A 22,081-nucleotide genomic window follows, 5' to 3' on the forward strand; every position below is an offset into this window, starting at 1 on the left:
AACATAATTAAAACTTAGTAATTAGTGACAGATTTCCACGATTTCTAAAAATTGTATACAATAGACTATATAGAATAAGAAAATTGAGTATTTTATGAAAAGTTTAAGTACCGTTGCCGTATTAAGTATTGATTGAGTAAATGCAGGAAGTACTGTATTTTACAAATAAACCCACCAAATCTTTTGAATATGGCAGTGAAAGCTCCAAAAAAGGGACATTGAGACCACATTCCATCCTCCTAGAGCTGAAGAAAGTTAAAAACAGTATTTACACCACACCAAGAAAACTTTATTTTAAATTTGTAATTTGTTTGAAACAGTTATGACCACTCAAGGCCTATAATGTACACCTTTTAATCATTAAATGTTTTTAAATACATGTTGGCAGGGGGGAGAGTATCTGGAACTTAAAATGCTAAGCATTAGTCCTCTTTATTTAAAATGTCAAGATTTGGTACAAATTCATTGAAGAGTTAGTTGTTCAATGGTAATATAAAAGATAAAATTACTTAAGCATACTTACTATCACATTTTGTTAAAATGTCTGCTGTTTGAACTAAATTTCCTTGGTACTTTTGGAAATTAGCATCAATAAGAAGAACTCTTACTTGGTACAAAATGCCTGGTTTTAATTCCTTAATATTTTCAGATATTATCTGATCCTTTATAGAATGTTCGCTAGATTTAAGTATGATTTTACTTGTGTGTACTTTCCATTCATTTCCCTGAAATAAAACAAAACAAGTTAGCCGACAGCTTATGTGTTTTTTAAATTAACTAATAACCATATTTGGTTCTATAATAGTATAATCAATAACCCTGCCGCAGTAAACCTGCATCCAGGTACTAAGCGAATTTCCACTTTCTTGAATTGATTTTCAATTAAATCTGTTTCAATAATGTTTTGCGAGAACCTAGGTTTGCTGCTACAGGGAAAGTAATAAAGTGTGTTTTTAGGGAATTTACCTACAGGGAAATAGCTATTACCGTCTCGGTAAGACCTAGGCCCAGGACCGATATATTTTTTTCATTTTGATGTCAAAACCCTATTCGTTCAAATTTTTATATGTGTATATACATATATATTTAATAAATAATATATAAATATATATCTTATCTTGCAGACTAAGCAAATTTCCATTTGCCTGATTTGATTTTCAATTAAATCTATTTAAAAAAACATTAGGTTTAACAAGTACCTAAGTTTTCTGCTACAGGGACGTTAATAAAGTCTTTATTGAAATAAAAAATAAATATTAAATCTTTATTCGTAGGTTTAAACGGCTGGTGTCATCACTGTAATCTCGGCCTTGCGGTGAGAGCTGCGTCAAGTCGGTGGTATTGATGCATACCGTTGTATTGACATAGTGTATATACCAGTTTGACGCGGCTCTCACCGGTAGACTGAAAATTAAATAACATTTTCCTGATATTAGCAGATCTTATACATAGGCTATAGAAAATTTAAAAATTTCCTATACAACCTCAAACTTACAAATTTGGCCAAAATTATAGTTGCAATTGTATGTTCAAAAATATTTACACTCGATAATAAGGTAATGTAATAAGGATTGCTAAGGTAAGATTTTACTATTTATTTATTTGATTATATAAGCAATCCAGAGGCTGAAATGATAGATTTACACTCGGTTCACACTTAGATTAGATTTCACCTACCTTCTCTCTGTATTGAATCTGGTACAGTTGAGGAGGTTCACCTTGACTAATGTAATTGTCAGGATCAAAAGAAACAACAATTGTGTTGTACGATGGAGAGGTCACCGTGGGTATGGCACCGTAATACACAGAAGCTAAAACAAATAGTTACTCTTAGTAATTGTTTCATAGTCAAATGAAGAATAGGAATCAGGGAATTTAAAACCTTTTGAGGTTACATTCACTATAATCAATAATCTTTTTTGAACACACCTAAATAATAGGTAAACTAGGTGAAGCCCGTCAAAATCGACGGTTACTTTCAAGGCTTATGTTAATTTATCTAACTGCGATAAATAGAATGAAATTATAAACACTTTACATTTAGCTTTAGAACATTTAGACAGTATTAAAATCGTGTCGATGGTTCTTTTGTGATAAAAACTTCTGCGATTTCATCAGTGCAAGGCAGATTAAATCAGGTCTTTTATTTGAAAAAAAAAAAAATACCACTCGATTAATTAATAAGTTAAATATGTCTATCGTGTATTTGTACCGTATTAATGTTTTCTGTGTTCGTGTACGTGTTTTAAATGTGTTTTTGACGAGTTGCAAGCTTTGAAAATGTTGTCTTCGCAACAAAACATGTAAGCTGTTGAGCAATATCATTTATTGGACTATTTGACTGAGGTATGTAAAAAACCTATTATTGTCTTGACAGTATAGTCCAGGGGCCGAAAACATGAATTTTGAATAAATTATTGGCTTTAATTTGTGCTATTGATTGTTTAAATAACTTAAGTTCAAAATACTGTATTATAAATAAAAAATCATAAATTTGATTATTTATCAGATATGATATCTATTTTAACGTTGCGGAGCAACATGTTACTGTTAATACTGTTAATACTGAAATGGCGACCATACATAGTAGGTATTTTAAGCCAAGTATGAATATGGAGATGAGAGTAGGATGAGTGGCGCGATCTTGTAGTCTTGTTAGTGACTAAGGCCGACATTCCTTAGACACAGCTGTTAATTAATAGCCCATACAGCTAATGGCAACTAAGGGACCTACAGTTTATAGTGGAATCCGAACCACATTTTTCCTTGGTATATACAAATTGGTCTAATTGTCTAATTATCAGGATAGTACTGCGGATAGTCGTAGTACTCACTCGTGCGGACGTTAATCCACACCAGGGAGTATCGCATCCACAGTGCATGCCTATAAATATCCACAATTTGTGACCTCCTAGTAGCTGGATTACAGGACGACGCCATGGGTCCTCTAGTAAGAAATTAAAGACAGTGTCTACTAGTGTACCTGTTGCTCGAATTCGAGCAATTGCGAAGTATTACGGGCGTTTTTTTTACGAATAACAGTCATAATTTCCGTTGACTTTAAAAGAGTCGACTCAAAGATTATGGAAATACTCAGATGTAGATAACAGTTCGATATAATCTAAATTTCTTGTAAATATCTTTCATTTTTCAAAAGCTGATCTTGTTTTTTAGCGTTTTCTACAAATGTTTCCCACTCATAGTCGCATTAGGTTGTCCATAATAACGATTATAAACTTAAAAAAAAACACATGATTTCTATTTTTTCTACTTGGTGGTGTTCTATGACTTTCCTATGATTCCATAGTTTGCAAATCGGCTCTTTCAATGATTTATCAAGAAATGCAGCACAGTGTCCAATCCTCCTATCAGTCCTAAATTGAATGTGAAATCTTCAGGAGACTGTTGGAGAGCACACTTAAACCCAACACGAAAGGGTGTTTGCTGTATTCGGCTATCAACGACAATAGTATTATTTGTATTTCGTTCGCGTCTACCAGTTAAAGTTCGTCGGCCTCCTCCTATTGGCCGTCTTGATCTTATAGTCTCCATTATGTAGATCGTTTTTTGGTTATGTTTTGATTTTGTGCAAATAAAAACAGGTTTAAAACAGGGTCTGACTTAGGGGAGGTACGATTGAGGCATTAGTTAAAAATTCCTCCGTGAACAGCGCTAGTAGAGAGCATTTTGGCAATGAAGGTTTACTAATCGCAAAAATAGTTCTGTTCATAAAATAAAATTATAAATGCCTCAAATTCAATTTTATATTTTTTTTTATTATAAAATTACTAATAACTTTCCCAACTACGACACGTCCATAAGAAATGTATGGTGGAGAGTTTTCGTTTGAATATATCTTCTAAATGAATAAAGATATTTAAAAACGGATTTCGGCATTGAAATCAGTGTAAAAATGTAGTTGGTAATGATGTGTCACAACACTATCATTACATTGAAAAAAAAATTATCTTTGTCCAATATGGCGGATCCAAGATGGCGGCCAAAAACATGTTCCCTATCAAAATGAAATACTAACCACCCAATAAATACAGGCGGTGGTCCCAAGTCAATATCTCGAAAAAAGTGCATAACAAATGCATGAGAAATTTTTTTTTTTAATTTGTCCAATGTTGGAAAAAGCCACCATTTTAAATTCTGATTTTAGTGGTTTTCTCGTGCACCGATTTTTGGCAACTTTTAGTATGTCATTCTGCAAACCCAACTCTACAAAATAAAACCATAAAACGTTTTCTTGCAATTTTTTTAACAATCCCTATGTTTGTTTAGTTTGCTTGGACTAATACCGTTTAAAACAGAGTGAATCATCAATCTTTTCAACTATCATACTAATATTATAAATGTGAAAGTTTGTGTGTTTGTTTGTTTGTTTGTTTGAAGTTCAATCACGCATTAACTACTGGTCGGATTGTGTTGAAATTTGGTATGATGATAGCTCACATTCCCGATTAACATATAGACATATTCTTACCTCAAAATTTTTTCATGCTCTGCCCCAGCGGCTCTGGAGTTTCCCATGTTAATCTTATGAGTATTCATATTTAAAAGGAACTAGCTGTACCCGCGGGCTTTGCCCCGCTTAACTTCATAAGTATTCGCATGGCTCAATCACGTCCTGGCTGAAGTTCGTTCGCTACGCTCACTCACCTTCAGGTTGGAAATCGTTCGCTGCGCTCACTTGTTTTCAGGTTAGCTCGTTCGCTACGCTTACTCGCCTCCAGGTTGATGTTCGTTCGCTACGCTCACTCACCTTTTGGTTGCAAATTAGCTGTTGTCATACATTTAAAAAAGTCACCCCTTTTATTGTTTATAATACAGTACTTTTATAAAGGTTTTTATGTTTTAATATTTAACATTGGAGAATTTAAACGTTGTTAAGTGCACAGGTGTGCTGCGATTGGGGTTTAATACATTTGGACTTATTCAAAAGTAAAATAGTTTTCTGTGCTGCAATCTGTAGAAACACTATGGCACTATTTCAAATCATGACTAATGCTAATACAGAATGTTGTAGTTATTCAAACGTACAAAACAGTTGGTGAAAGTAAACATCTGCTTTTAAATTATATTTATTTGTAAACATTCTAGATCAAAAAGTCTGACATTGGCCCACTTAAAACCCTCTGGGGCAGAGCCCTTTTGACGGATCTGCACCAAACTTCACTCGAACCATCCTTGAAAGATGCTTAATAATGCCTGAAAGTTTCATTACAATCTGTCGAGCGGTTTCGGAGTCCATAACGTATATACACATATATATACATACATAGTTCCTCTTTTATAGATATAGATTAAATATTTTTGCCAGCTGTTTCAACTACACAATTTGTTTCTATGATATTCAATAGCATTAAAAGGTTATACGGTTTACCAACAGGGTGCAGCACCATTAGTTCTTTATACATTTATGACAACAGCTAATTTGAACCAAGCAGCAACAAAAACCTGAGTGTGAGAACTTAACTTCTTTCTATTGTTTAGGTGAAGTGGTAGAACATTATGGCTATGGTAGATGTTCTATATACTATAGTATACCGTAGATTATAGTAAACCAAATTTTCTCAAAACGTGTCCTCTCTCATTGCAAATGCAAAGCACGAGTATTTAACTACAATAAGCATTGTATACCAACCCCGTACGAAGGACGGGTACTCAGATAGTAATCTTATACATGTCTCCAATTTTAGTATAACCAGCTGTTTCAAATATTAGTGTCAATTTCAAAGTATTCATCTGTTCAAATGTAAACAAACATTTTCTCCCTAAGAATAGCATGGGAACTTTGAAGGCCATTGGGGCAGAGCCCTGATGGAATTCCAAAGTTTTTTTGTTTGATGGCAAAACTACATGCTAAGACCTTTCTAAAGACATCTTGGACATGGTAATCGGTAGCACCACCGCTTCAAAACAATTATGACAAAAATATGCCTAGGATATTAAATATATAGATAGATGAGGCTAGCTAATACATGATAACATTAAAAAATAATAATAACGTTAGGGGTCTGCAGGCCAGACTTGTTGTTCGGCTCAGGTAAAAAAAGTTGACCTTTTACACTCAGACCAAAATCAGGTCGGGTCAAAATAGGGTTGTTGTGAAAAGTATGGACAAAAAAAATATTAACTTTTATACTTAAATCAGTCCATTGAGTTTTACGTTAGCATCAAAATCGTAAACACGAAACGAAAATGAAAATTTACCATATTCCCCTGCGACATCTGATTATCGATTGCTGAACATCGAAATCGTGAACATTTATCGTGATCGCAGAGACGTCATCCTGCGATTGAAGCAAAAGCGTGATTTTCACTTGTGCAATCTTCGCAGACTCTTTCAGAGATTACAGGAATAAAGGATCAGCGCAAAAATCCAAACTTTTTACAGATGATTCGCATAATCCATTTTTTACCCATTTGCATGTCTTATTTATTTACCAAAAATTCCTAGTACCTATCAATGAAACATTAAAAAAATAAAAAATAGATTATTTTTTATGATTAACTACTGTATGAACTGTATTTTATGATGTTTTATAGTATTTTATAGCTGAAAATAATAATTAAATTTATATGTAGCCTATATAACATTAAAAAATAGGTGCATATCTGCCTGTATTAGGCCTACGTGATTATCAAATCATTCAAGGAATCTAAAATTTTGATGACCAAATGTAAATATTTTATATATTATATATATATATATATACAGTATATTTATAATATATATATTATGGTACATTTTTGTAAAAATAAAGTTTTCTGATTTCACGGCTGACGTACCAGTACTTCAACAGTGATACTGTACATCGCAGACTTGACGTATGGCCTACTGGTACGGCATCCGATGCAAATGGGTTAAGGGAAATTAAATTTCTTTTCAGGCTCCAAGTAAATCCCCCTCCAAGTAAAATTAGTAGATGTATAATTTGAGTATTAACCAAACTAGGAGTGTATATACCTGTTTTACAATGAGGGGCTAAGTATCCCTCTTCACATGATACACAATAGCCAGTGTAGATGTCACAATGGCCGTCCCCGCAGTGCCCGCATTGTTGAGAACAGTCATTGCCATACCAACCCACAGTACAGGCTAAAATCAGAAAAAATATGAAGTGATAAATGTAAAATAAAATAACAGTAAAAGTTTCTTCAACAGCAGCGCAATTAAACATAAATTAGCCAAAAAGTGCACATCATAACAAAACAAGCTTCCTTGCAGCTAATAGGATTCTTTATAGGATTTTTATATACACATCAAAAGACATGCACCAGAATCATATTATTCTTCAATCATACCCACGAATACTTGAAAAGAACCGGTAGGCCTATGGATCATAAACATAAACAAATGACGTTGGTGGCCCAAAAATAACCATTATTTAAAATTGCTTAAATGGAATTGTCAAAATCATGTTTCTGCTATTAGTATAGGATTCGGACCACCAAAGTCATTTGTCATTTGTTTTTTACTTTATGATTCATACTGGTTCTGTTGAAGTATTCGTGGCCATACCCTAATAATATATAAATGTTTCTTATTTGAATCCCATAATTAAATCAAAAACAGGGGCTTAGAATTTAAATTTATGAAAAGCTTCTTAAAGTTTTTAAAGTCCAGGAGAAATGGGGGTTTTGACCAATTTGGCCAAAAATATTGTATGTCGGAAATGATTATACAAGAATGGTAAAACTGTATTTGAAACACACAACGAACAAACGGTATCAGCAATCTGACACATTCTCTCTCCCATTAGCTTGTCAAAAACCTTTATCATGTGTAAGCGATGAGGGTAACTATGATATTTAATACTAATAGGTAAAATCACAAAAGCTTTATTAACTGTTGAACTGCAATTTTTATAGGAAAGGGGTGGTGTTCCACTATTTTGTTTAGAATTATAAGGACCATAACAGACTATAATAATTATATTAAATCACAAACGGGTGTTTTTTAATCATTTGTTTTTGTTTTTTCATGGCAAAAACATAAGTTACAATAACCTTTGAATCACATTTTTTACAGCAATGGGGGATGCACTATGTTGTTAAGAATTATAAGGATATATACCATCACATATCAATTTCAATCAAAACCGGCTTCTTTTTAGAAAATCTGATTTTTTCTTATTTTATAGGAAAATTACATAAGTTACAATAACTTTTGAACCGTAGTTTTTACAGTAACGGGAATTTCGGGTTAATTTTGTACAATAATTTTACAATGGTACAAATTGTACAAATAGTGATGTTTCCATAAAACCCGTAAAATAGCGGAAAAATGGAATTTTGAATAAAATGGCCCAAACGATATTGATAAAAATTACTTTAGAATTAGAAAAAAAAGTAATTAGAAATTACTTTTAGAATTTAAAGGGCTAGACCATACTAAATTTGTATCAATATCGTTTGGGCCATTTTCTTTAAAATTCAATTTTTCCGTTATTTTATGGGTTTTATGAAAAAAAAACACCATTAAAAAACAAAATTAAAAAAAAAAATGAAAAAACCCTGGATATACCATGGATTACAACATACATATCAAATTTCACCAAAATCGGACCACAGATGTGGTCTGCAGCTCTGTACACATCCACACAGACATGTAAGTAAACGTACATACACACAAAGCAGATATCACTTCAAAAACGACTTTTTGGGTTCAGGGGCACCCAAACGGATATAGGTATCCACTCAAAACTCTAACTCGAAAATTTGGCAAAAACAATACTTTCTCCGTATACTATGTATAGGAGGAGAAAGTAAAAAGCTATATATGCTACCTGTAAATTAACCCTAACGTGTGTTCTTGAACACTACCTGACTAGAGATGAAAGTGTTAACATTGACATGAGATAAAAGTTTTTTTTTTATATTTTATAATTATTTTAGAGTTTTAAAATTCATTCATCCACCATAAAAAATCTGTCATATAGTAATTTTTTGTTAATAATTGACAACAAATGCAATCAACAAACAGACCAACTTTCCTTGTCCACAAGTGTGATGTGACTGGGATTACAAAGATTCAAACCTTGAGTGCAGTCGGGTCCCTGGTAGCCTGGAGCGCATTGACATGCTGTAAAGTTGCTACACAGCAATAGCCCTCGACACTCTTGATCATAGTAAGAGCAAAAACCCCCACAGTCCCGACCAAATTTATTCCTTCCACACCCTGCAATAAACATTCATTGTAGTTTCCAAGTGCAAAACCATACCAGTAATAATTTTTATCTTTTGAATGTTCTATGTTCAATGTTTCAATGTTCTTTTCGTCCTAAAGATGAAGCTTAATGTTCACATGACTAACCGCCTCATTGAATGTAACAATTGGTTCAAAAGTAGTGGATTTCTGTTGAATTATAGTAAGAATCAATCTATTCTATTTAGTTTCAGTAACTATGAGTTACGTTTTCCTCAACTAGCTGTGATAGGTAGGCCTAATGTTAAATTATTGGGTATATACCTGGATCCTAAGTTAGGCTGGAGTGTGTACATTGACACAAGCTTCCTTCTTAAATATTCGGCCTTCCCAGTCTGCAGGACTTTGTGGACAAGCTTTATAGTCTGAAGATCAGAAATGTTCACTATAGAGGCGACCCTAGCATTTAATGAATTCTGAATTCGCTAATGTGATCAAATTTGTTCAAGCCGTAAACAATCCTCAAAGCTCGGTTCTACAATCGGGTGAGAACAATCTAATTTCCCCGAGTTAATTAAGATGAAAAAGCTGGGAGAGAATATTGGATGACAGGAAAGATAGTTAAACGTACAATTTTTCAGTTTGAATTCAAAGACTCAGGTAAAATTGCACCAAATCTGAGGAGAGTTTTCAATATGACATCCAAGGTTTTGCACATGGATTTGACATCTTGGAAGAGATGATAATAATTGACTGTTAACCAATTAGTACATTGAGTCCGCCCAGTCATACAAAAAGATAAAAAACATCTAATCGAAGTTTCATAAAAATTATAAAAACAAAGCTAAGTCTAAGCTAACTGGGCCAAAAGCCTGGGAGAAATCTAATGCAGTCATTAAACTCTCAAAGGCTTATTTTAGCTTCTCTAGCCAAAATAATTTCATCAAGGACGTTTAGAAGTGCAGTAGGCCTACAAGTACTGAACCCCTTCCTAAACCCTGACTGTGTTTTAGGGCAATAAACCTTCAGACTATAAAGAAACCATCCGTTCGTGTTCAGACACAACCTATTCCAATATTTTAGATATTACGGGAATGATTGTAATTGGTCGTAAATCAGAGACCAAAGAAGGATTAGGAGTTTTTGGAAGAGGAATTACCACGCTCTGCTTCCAGCTGGAAGGGAAATGGTAACTTTTTAATGATAAATTTATCAGGTGGGTGATTGTACCAATGCAGAAAGCGCTTAGACCTATTAACATTTGTATGGATATTCCATCCACACCAAATGCAGAACTTGTTATGCTGATACGCCTACTATGTAGGCCTATAGGATCAGAAAGTACAGTGAAGTAAAGGAAAGTAAAGAAAGTAAATCTAAACATTGAGGCGAGTGCGGAATGATCTCGAGTGCAGCAAAGGCCTTTTGCACTCATGTTACACATTGTATTTTTCCTACAGTCACTATAAAGCATATAAATAATTAGTCTTTCAAACACTATACAACACTTTTTTAGGTTCAGCTGGCAACAAAATTCTACTGTGTTATATAAAACAATAAAAGTAAAGAAAAAAGAGTTAAAGGAATCAATAAACAGTGCTAAACAAACATTTTACCAAAATAAATTTAGAAAATCTAGGAACATAACAAAGACTACATGGAATATAATAAAATAATGAGATTTCACTAAAATCAAAACAAACTGTCCCCTCCAAAATAATCTTAGTTCAAAATGATAACCAAATATCAGATCCTGTTGCTGTGAGTAATGTTTTCAACAATTTCTTTACAACTGCTGTTGAAAAGCTTATTTTGCCAAACATTGATTCAACATCAAATCACAACATTTTCACCCAAAAAAAGTGACTGCCATGACAAACGTTTTTAAATTTGAAACAATAACAGAAGACCATCTTAAAAAAGTTGTGCTTTCATTTGAAAATAAAATTTCTTCTGGGCATGATGAAATACCAATTACTCTAATTAAAAAATCACTACTTTTCATATCAAAACCATTAACACATTTAATAAACTCCTCTCTCATTTCAGGCATATTTCCATCCAAATTAAAGTTGGCTAAAGTTATTCCCATATTTAAAAAAGGTAATCCTAAAGATCCATCATGCTATCGTCCCATTTCAATTTTACCTGCCTTTTCCAAAATTTATGAGCGTATAGTTTATATTCAGCTGTCTAGATATCTTGAAATCAATCAGTTACTGGACAAAGAGCAACATGGCTTTCGAAAAGGAAAATCCACAGTAACAGCTGGTATAGAATTTATAGAGTCTATAATAAATGCAATTGATAAAGGGAAAAAGGTTGTAGGAATATTCTTAGACCTCAGTAAAGCTTTTGACAGTGTGTCGCACAATAAATTAATTAACGTTTTAAATGAACTTGGAGTCCGTGGTAAAGAACTTAAATGGTTTGAATCCTACATTAAAAATAGACACCAGTTTGTTGAAGTGGATGACATCATAGAACATTATAAAATAAACTACATTGGAAAAATTCAATCACTACGATATGGAGTCCCCCAGGGATCGATCCTGGGCCCTCTACTATTTCTTTGTTATATTAGAGGTTTGCCTGGGACTATTCCTGGGAGTGACGGATCCATGTGTCTGTATGCTGATGATTCTAATATCCTGCTAAATGGAAATTCTAATTCTGAAATTGAAACATCTTCTTCAAAAAATCTTCAAGTAACTCATGAATTTTTAAAAGAAAAAAATCTTATAAATGCAAATAAATCAAACTTCATATATTTTTCAACCAAACAATCAACAACAAAATTTGAAGCAAAAATTTGTATAAACAATGACAAGATAGACCAAGTTGAACAGACTAAATTTCTTGGTTTAATTATCGACAAAAATCTTACTTGGGACAATCACGTTAAACATGTTGTTAAAAAATTGACTTCTGGTGTATACTTTGAGACAGATGTCTCAGATCTGCAGCATAGACACTTTGAGGATAATATACTTTTCATTACTGCATAGTCACATAGCTTATGGAATATCTATTTATGGAGCAACATCAAAGACCAATTTGAATTCTATCCTTATCAAACAAAAGAGAGCTATTTGTCTAATGATGAAACTACAAAGAAAACAATCAGCTAAGAGATATTTTAAGGAATTACAAATCCTAACGGTGTATAGTCTGTATATATATGAAGCATCTGTCTATGCAAAACAAATTCAATTGTCATCCACTTCAAGCAATACTGGTGACTATAACACTAGGTTTAAAATTAACCTACCCCGACATAAATTGGAATTTTTCAAAAAGAAAACTTATTATTCAGGTTTAAATTTTTTGCAACACCTGCCGGCTTATATAAAGACGGAAGACAATTTGAATAAATTTAAAAGAACACTATAAGACTTTTTAATTAAATTTCCATTTTATTCCATAGAAGAATTTTTTTTAAATAAAAATTAAAATTAGTAGCTTACATAATTTGAACTCCATAGCAAAATTAGGGGAACAATTTAAATTTTCACAATGATTAGTAATACTTTTTCTTTTCTTTGTATATTTTTACCTAAGCCCGGAAAATGGGTATATGTTTTTTATTTTAATAACTGCTAATGTTATTGTGATTGCAATAGTGTTATATTTTTAATATATTCAATTAGAAATTCTTCACTTATCTTAATAGTATATTTTAAGCACTTTGTATGTATTTATAGCCTATTTGACTCTATTCAATACATGTTATTTTATGTATAGTGAATAAAGAATGATTTGATTTGATTTGATTTGAACACAAATAGGTGTCCTAGAGAAAGTAGTCCCCGGTCCGTATCACTCCGCTATTTTTTCCTCGGCAAGCAATGTGCTCCGCTACTTGAGAAAATAGTTCCGTATATTTTTTGTAGTTTGCAGTGGTTTCCGCACCTAAAAAAATGCTTTAAAGGTATTTTCTTGTTTATTAAGATCGTAGGAATGTTTTAAAAACGTTAAAAGAAAAGTCCAGAAAGTTCAGAAATACCGAAAAGAGAACATAAACTATAAACACGAAATGACAGGTTAAATCGTAGTTATAATAGTCAATCAGCTGCTCATAGTATTATTATCTTTAAGTGTTGCCAACCTATTTCCAAGCGTACCTACACGGATTACGTGCATAATAGAACCACGCTGTTTTGTGTTGTTTCGTTGGAATCCTGATGTGCGCCAAAGTATAAACCGTACGACAAAGAGTATACACCGTACGACAAAGTATAATTATGCAGCAATTAGCAGCTTTCTGTACTATAAACAGTACAAGGAAGCCAACTTTGTCGGGTGACTGTAGGAAAATTAAATTCTGGCATTCCACCTTGAATATTTCATTACATCAATCAATTTTAAGTCAATTATGACTATTTATAAGGTATTGTGGTCACATTTACGTGATTTCACAAGACGATTGGCTCATGTAAGTGTATTTTTGCTGAGTCTTGTCCTGAAAAGTGTAGATATTATGTGTTTAGTTGAAGTTTTGAATCTAGGAAATGCGTTGGAGAAATACTTACCAATTTCACAGTTTGTCCCACTAAAGCCTGGAGTACATGCACACCCTGCAGTTGTTAACTTTCCACCATTCCAGCAATCGTTGGTGGAGTTTGTAACTGGTTTGATAACATCTACAAAACATTAATCAAGCTAAATAAAGTTGACATTGAATATTTGATACAAAAACTGATGACTTAATAAATAATAAATGTTTCAATAGTTTGCATAACTATACACTACTCCTAAGTTTTTGGAAGTTTAATTAAATTTTCAAATAATCAAACTTGTTTGTAGGTATAATAATTATGACAATTTAACAGTCGAAACAAAGGACGTTAGTATTAGAAAACTTAAATAACTATTGATACAAAAATGTTAAACTTTTAACAATTTTAACAATATTTTATTGATTTCAATTAGCTTAAATTTTATTATGTTTATGGATTCTGTAATTGATAAACACCAATTTTTTGAGATATCTTATTGATAATGTATGGATAATGCCGATTAACTCACCAAGGTAGTCAATTATTAACCTGCATTGTGTTCTACCAACAATTGAGCCCTGCTCTTGATGTTACTATGTTAAGTAATAAAATTCACCACAAAAATGTCCTGAGAAGTTTTTGTGATTCAGAACATTTTTACACTTAAAACATTTTTTATGTTGAGAAAAATAAACCTGCTGTTTGATGCAGGTGAAATCCACTTGATAATAATCATTATTATTACTTAAATTATGTCAAACATTGTTGATCAGTACAATCATAGACAAAAAGAATGAAATATAGACTGTCAGCCGTGCTGCAGTTGCCATGGTTACCATAGGTTCCGGCGCACACCGCTGTAGTTTACGTAGCGCGTACGCCGTAACTACCGTGGTGCTCCAAGCGGTGTGCGCCAGAACCTATGGTAACCGCAGCACAGCTGACGGTCTATATTTAATTCTTTTTGTCTATGGTACAATGTGTGCAAAATCATTGACTATTGGATACAGAAGAAGACATCCCATCTATATGGATCAGCTGTCGCCAATTTTTTACTAAAAAAGAATGTAGTTGTGTGAGCCAGTCACAGATTTCACTAGTGTCTAAAACTCTATTTTGTACCTTATTTTTCGTTACTGACATATAGTTGCTTGGTCACAACAGTCGCTATAGCTCATAATAAGTCATTCCATCAGTTTGACTTGGTAAAAACCATCATGTAATCGGCATAAATCAGTAATTTAGATCAGCGCAATCTGTAGGTGGCTCACATCAATTAAGACAAATTTAATTTAAAACCTGGCTACAACTTTAACATGGGGATGTAATGTCTAGTCAAAGGCGAAATTTACCTAATATACTGGCAACAGTTGTATGTGGTTTCACTGAGCTATGTAGAGTTGAGGAGGTTTTACATTGAGAAGGCAAAGTTGCTGCAGGCAGTTCAATTACTTCTTCACCTTGAATAACATGCATTTTACTACAATTCAGTGTAATAGATAAAACAAATTGCTTAACATATAAAAAAACTACAACCAGTTTGAATATCAAGAAGTTTAGAAAACATGGACAGAATATCCAAAATCCAAGTGAATCAGTTTTAAGCTATATTAATCAATAACTATGTAAATTGTTGTAAGTATGGAGTGCTATTATTTTAGAATGGTGTTATGCAGTAAGAGCAAAATTTACATGCTGATATAGCATGTCATTAATATTGAAAACCTAATTCTATGAAATATGGAGTAAAAAGTTGACCTTAGTGGTAGAAATCTCTTAAATACATTCTTAATTTACACATACACTTAACACATTTTATCCATCAGAAAATATTTTGTTTTAAATAAACCTTATTTTTATATTTGATCTTGTTTAAATTAATGAATATGTAGCCTTAAGGAAACCATTAACAGCAAAAAGAGTGTTATTAAATAGTTCTAATAAATTATTGAAAATAACCTACCATCAGGATCACAGCTTGCAATTCTTGCAAAAGTTAAGTTCCCTAATGTTTTGATACTTAACTTTATGGGATTTAGGCTTCTAAGTGTGCTATTAATAACTCTAGCATTCCATCCATTCTAGAACAAAAACAAAAGATAAAAGTTAATTCAGTAGTTGGCTGTGCAGATATTATTTAAGGAAACATTTTCTAGTTCCTATAACATTACCGATTATAATACACTGTACAGTGAAACTATTCAGGTTAATTGGGACCAGACACCCGGATGGTTTGAACATTTTAAAATGATTTAAAGTGCAATTGGAAACACAGCATAATAATAGCCCTGCATAAATCCAGGACATCAAAAATATTGTACTGGTGGTCTCTGGCCGTGTAATCCTCCAGGACTCTCCAGGCTCTGATCCTTGGCAAAAGGGACTGAGATGCAAGGGTTATGTCTGGGATCGTTCCCCGCATCCCAGGGCGCCGGAAAGTTGGCGTGTTTACCGGCTCTGGCAGCAAAGTCCAGAATGTACTTGCCCCGGGAATTGGTGAGGGTCATTCCCCACTCGACAGCCCTAGCATTAAAATCCCCACCCACGACGACGTGTCCTGTGGTATTGCGCACGCTCTCTTCCAGGCGGTCTATCTTCTCACGAAAGTCACGGATGGCCTTGTTGGGAGTGAGGTAGACACTAAAGTAAGTGACATCCCGGCACCGAACCCAAACAAAACCTCGGCCCTTCGCGTGACCCCGTACTTGAACTTTAGCTGCGTTACGCGCCCAGAATGCAGCAGTACCAAGACTATCAGGGAACCAAAAAGATGGGTCCCTATCACGGTACTGGTACTGTTCGCTGACTAAGAGCGCGTCGACATCGTGTTCTAAGGCAAGCTGACATAGAAGTGCGTCAGCCGTCCTGGATCACTCAAGATTGCACTGAAGGATTCTTTATCTTCGTGGGAGGGCTTTTGCTTGTTGTAGTGCAGATTTAAATACACTACACTGTCCAGACCCAGCTATATGCTTGAAGTGTTTGTCAGCGAGCCCATTTTCTTTGCAAAGGAAACAGGACTCGACTTGGCAGTCCTTACGGATGTGACCAACCTCCCCGCACCGAAGGCAGTTCTTGCTTCGATCGGGTCCCTTGCAGTTTCGGGAGGAATGGCCGAAACAGAGGCATTTAAAACACCTCTTCACTTCCACTCTCCGTCTGAGCCTGCAGTTGACCCAGCCAACTCTAAGATGCTGGAGTGCCAGCACCTTATTGGCAAGTGCGTCTGCCATTTCGGCGACCGCCATCCGCTGCTGACTCCTATTCGGTTTTGTGAGCCACACCTTAAGAAAAGCCGTTTGCCCGCCAAGCTCGGGGATAGCTTTCGTCAGGGCCTCAACAACATCAACCTCCGTCGACACACAATCAATGTCTCGAACCTCGACTGATGTCTTTGGTTCAAGAGCACGGACGGTGCCCTGGCCTTCAACGGCTGCCTTCAGTTCGGCAGTAAAGGCTGCTTTGTCTTTCGACTTACCCCTAAACAATATTCTTTTTCCGCCCATTGGAACTTGTCATAGTACCATTGACTATATATCACTAATAGTACTTACTTAATGAACAAATATATTGCATGTACGAACCTATTTCATCTTTATTCCCAAATTGTTGTCTAAGAGTGGCCGTTGAGGTTATTCCACTTCATACAAAATATTGATTAAACACTACAATAAATCTTAAAAAAATATAAATGTTAGTAAATTTACAAAAAAAGTGTGGAATAAATCTTTAACATATAATATGAAATAAAATAAAGCAGATGTTTTGAAATCAAAACAAAGCAGAAGTTCTCCATTTAATCTTGAATCGTTTCATTAATCTTGAAAACAATTGATTTCAACTTTGACGAAACTAAAAAGTCTTAATTATTATGGGTAACGTTATCCCTGTCTTTATATAGTATACAGTACATTGCAGAATTGACTGGCAAATTAGTAATCCAAATGTAATATTGCTTACTTTCTGATAAATCACGATCAGCTGTATTGAAGTAAACAAAAAACATCAGTAAATGGCTTCTAATGCTATTCTTTTGGAGAACATTTTACGTTATAGCCTATCTAATTTTGTGTTAAAATTTAGGGAATTTCACTATTTTTCCCGCCGTCACGGGATCGAGACCTTTAATTTGAGCCCTCTCCCGTCGTTCTACGACTTCCCAGTCGCCCACAATTTTGACGCAAAGAATCGGCTCGCACGTAATTAATATATAGACCAGTGGCTTGTAGGGACATAAGTCCCTAAAAAGCTTAAATTTAAAACAAATTATTGTAATATTTAAACAAACTCAGAATCAAATTATCTATGAGTCAGGATAGATATCCCAACACAACATAACTTTTGTATAAAAAACAGTTTGTTGTTTGTCTTAGTTTGCTTTTGTTGATGTTATTTTCAATAAATAATTTGAATCACTTCATAGGTTTAACTCTACTAAAGGCAGCCAACATATAACTGTTTGTGAATAAATACTGGTTTACTAAGGCAGCTTTGGTCTTGTGGTTAGTGGTGATATAAAAGGTTTCCCTGATTCGAATTTTGGAAATTGTCTTCGTCAAATATGAAAATGCAAATAAAGGTGTGTTGAGGACGTTGAGGTAAGCTTAGTTCTTGGTCAAAACCACTAAATTAACATCCCTACCCCGCCTGTTAATATTTCTAAGTTTATACTCCTTTTGTTAACGTTTAACAACATTAGTGTAAAGTAAATGCATAACCAATTACCACAACCATTAACCAAACATAACTCTAGATCTTTTTCTGATCAACATAAAAAAAACTTCAATTAGTGTAAGTGTATCTGGTGGTATTCCTCTTAAAGGTGCGATTGACTTAACATATTCTATCAAATCAAATAGGCCTAATCATCGGCTGATTCCTAACTATTTTGCGACTGGTTAGGGTTCCATTACTCAGTTATCAAAACCAATCACGAAATGGCTTTTCATCAGCATTGACATACATATTTTTGGTTTGTTTAAGAAACGTAAAGCAACGGAAACTACCTCTAGGTTTCATGTTTTATGTGGTCATATGTATGCTCCATATAGCCTACCATACATGCTAGGCTATATTATTTTAACTTTTTTTGCTCAGAGCAACAGACAGTAGGCCTACCTGTTTAAAAAATACGACCTTCTAGTCGAAGGGGGAGGTGCAGCTGTCGCGCATGCGCACGAGCTGTCACTGTTATTTTCAAAGTAGCAGCTGTAAACTTTTAGTTCCGTTCCCCATTCCACGGCCACCCTGTAACCGTTATAGCTGTGTGCTGGCCTGCATTGCATGGTTAGGGGTTAAAAGTAAAGTTCTAATAGAACCACTCTGGCACTAATAAAGGCGTGAAAACTAGGTTTCTTTCCTGCTAGGGCTAGGCTAGAATTATATTGCTAACAATTTAGTGGTGAAACGTATTATTATTTTTGTTTAGGCCTATACTATAATAGTAATTAGGATATGTTGGTATACATTTTTACACCCTTTTTAGCTTAATGCTATCCGTTAATCTGCGAGAATGTTCAAATGTAGGCCTAGGTAAAATAGAGGCCTAGGCTAGAACTTATGGCTAAGAGACATATCCGCATTTTTATCTAAAGTAAGAGTACCTACACAAATAAGATTTAAAATATAAACTAAAATACTAGGCATGGTTATTGTTGGCTTAAAGGCGGCATTTAGCCTATTTGAAAGTTCTTGTGCTTGAGATGTATTACCACACTAGCTGTTATACCCAGCCACTCTCCTATACACTGCCTATAGGAAGCCTATACACTAATAGCCCTTTAGTATTAGGAAAAGCTTTGTCATTATTCAAATCTCTTTAAAAGAAGAAGGGGGTGGTTGTAATGTTGATAATTTCTAAACGGCTTTTAGTAATAAATATGATAATCTAAAATTATAAAATTATTTTAGTTCATCTAGAAAAGAATTTGGTGGTTACTGAGTCTATTATGGCGAAAATGTTTTAATTCTGGTCACCTTCCCAATAACCGGTTGGTTACTATAGCCTGATGAACGGTTCTCGTACAATCTTGTAAATAGTCATAAACCAAAATACTGTCCACTGTGCAGATTTCTTTGGTGTATTTTCAGTGAATACGCCGAAGAAAATAGTTTATTACAGGTTTTACATTCCATATTAATCGATCAGTTGACATTACTCACGTTATTACACGTCATTACAACGTTACAAGGTGTGGTGACTGGGAACGGGAAGTAACTTGTGCGCATGCGCGACAGCTGCACCTCCCCCTTCGACTAGAAGGACGTTTTAAAATCTGCAAACAATATTGTTTTTTCGCCCATTGGAACTTGTCATAGTACTTAGTTAATTAACAAATATATTTCCCGTACGAACCTATTCCATCTTTATTCCCATGTTGTTTTCTAAGAGTAGCCGTTGAGGTTGTTCCACTTCATAAAAAATATTGATTAAACACTAAATCTCAAAATAAAGAAAGTGTAGAATAAATCTTGAACATATGTTTTGATATAAAATCAAGGCTGAAGTTTTCCATTTAATCTTGAATCGTTAATTATTTAGTCAATGTGGTTATTTAATGTTAAACAAACGTTAAACACACAAATTTTAAAAGTTTCACAGTAAAATCATTTATTTCAACATTCTATAACGTAACTAAAAGTCTTAATTATTATAGACAAGCAGAGTACCCGTCCTTCGTCCGGGGTTGATGTATGTTTAAATGGTGCTTTTTGAAATCTGAAGTGAAAAACAGTGTGAAATAAAATTAAATTCCAATAAATATACCTATCAAAAACTTTTAACTTACTAATTACATAAAAAATATTTTCAACAACAATGTTTATGTCAAGGGTAAACTAAGTTAAGAGGAACTTGGTTGAAAATAATATACATGTAATGACCATGAAACGCTCGTAAAAAGTTATTCATTATTAGAATATAATGTGAAATCTACAGGAAGTGTCAAAAGTTATAATATAGATAGGTAGTAGTTACCTCTGGATTAAAAACATCATAACTTATCTATGGGTAGTAATATGAAATTATGATTTACAAATTTGTGAAAAGGTAAATGGTGTGAACAATATTTCTCTCAAAATGGCAAAAATACAAAATTAAATATCTCCTTGAGAAAAAGATTCAATTTTTAAGGTGTGTGCCCTACTCTAAACACATGTTAAATGTTCAACAATGTTAAAATGATTCAAGTAAATGTGAACTTTATAATTTCACTATTTTTTACACCAAAATCTTTCAAATACAATCATTCACATTAGCAAAATTTTAAATAATTAATTAGGGTTAGATACAGCAACAGATATACAATCTCACTTATTTCATAAAATCAATAATCAATGAACCATCAAATATAAGAATAAATACCCCCGCCGCAGCAAACCTGCAGACTAAGCGAATTTCAACTTTGTCTGAAAACATTTTTACTAAAATATTTCCATAAATAAGACATATTTATTCCCAATTTAAATAACATTAGATTTAACCAGTGCTTAGGTTTGCTGCTACGGGGAAGGTAAAAAGTGTTTTTTGACCATATGTCAATAGTATAGAATGAAATAAATAAATTTGCCAAATTTTATCAACATATATCCATAAACAAGTAAAATACAACAGTTTTCATTTTCTCTATAAGAATAACATGGGAATTTTAAATTACACTTTTTTTTAATTTTCTCCGTGACCGTTAGGCATAAAACAGTGCTTCGATATACTAAATTATTTCTTTTTTTAAGCTCTACAAAATGGTTGAGAAAGAAATTGCAAAAATTTTTATTTTCAGGGTTAAAAATGGGAAAAACCCATTTTGACCCCATAAAACCCCCCATAAACCCCTGTTCCCATGGTCCGATTATGCTGGTTCGCGAACTCGTTCGAATAAACGTAGGTTTATACGTTTGTACCAAATTTCATCAAAATCGGATCATTTTTGCTCGAGTTATCGCGCTAACGGACACATATATATATATAAATAAATATATATATATAAATATATATATATATATATAAATATATATATATATATATATATATATATATAATATATATATATATATATATATATATATATATATATATATATATATATATATATATATGAATTTGAACGGATGGTGTTTTTGGCCTCTAGGGACACCAAACGAAAAAAAAATCGGTCCCGGGTCCAGGTCTTACCATGAGTACTACGGTAATAGCTTATTCCCTATATGGGAAATTCGCTAATAAACATGTCACACGATTGTAGAGAATATTATATGCCTATTTATAAACCAGCTGAGGAATTGTGAATTAATGTGGTTTGACAGTTCAGCTTGTTTACATTTGGATGGCATAGCAAATTGCAAACATTGTATGTGTTCTCATGGCAGCCATGGAGACCAATCAATATTTACTTTTAAAATCCTCACCTCAGAACTTTTAAAGCCAAAG

At 33.6% G+C, this 22,081-nt stretch overlaps 1 protein-coding gene across 1 annotated transcript in view; it reads right to left on the reverse strand.

Moving 5' to 3' along the window:
* The window catches only part of LOC128990330 (uncharacterized), a 230,359-nt gene that overhangs the window by 19,266 nt on the left and 189,012 nt on the right, over positions 1 to 22,081 (reverse strand). Inside the window, exons 9-15 of the mRNA XM_054412667.1 lie at positions 15,620 to 15,737; positions 15,009 to 15,116; positions 13,690 to 13,800; positions 9,050 to 9,190; positions 6,977 to 7,108; positions 1,678 to 1,811; positions 524 to 725 (exon numbers count right to left, since the gene is read on the reverse strand). Of these exons, the coding sequence (XP_054268642.1) occupies positions 524 to 725; positions 1,678 to 1,811; positions 6,977 to 7,108; positions 9,050 to 9,190; positions 13,690 to 13,800; positions 15,009 to 15,116; positions 15,620 to 15,737 (946 nt within the window). The remainder of the gene's footprint in view (positions 1 to 523; positions 726 to 1,677; positions 1,812 to 6,976; positions 7,109 to 9,049; positions 9,191 to 13,689; positions 13,801 to 15,008; positions 15,117 to 15,619; positions 15,738 to 22,081) is intronic.

This window comes from Macrosteles quadrilineatus, unplaced genomic scaffold (assembly GCF_028750875.1).
Source record: "Macrosteles quadrilineatus isolate MER2022 unplaced genomic scaffold, UCM_ALF_1.0 Scaffold_3__2_contigs__length_128488019, whole genome shotgun sequence".
Classification (NCBI taxonomy): Eukaryota; Metazoa; Arthropoda; class Insecta; order Hemiptera; family Cicadellidae; genus Macrosteles; species Macrosteles quadrilineatus.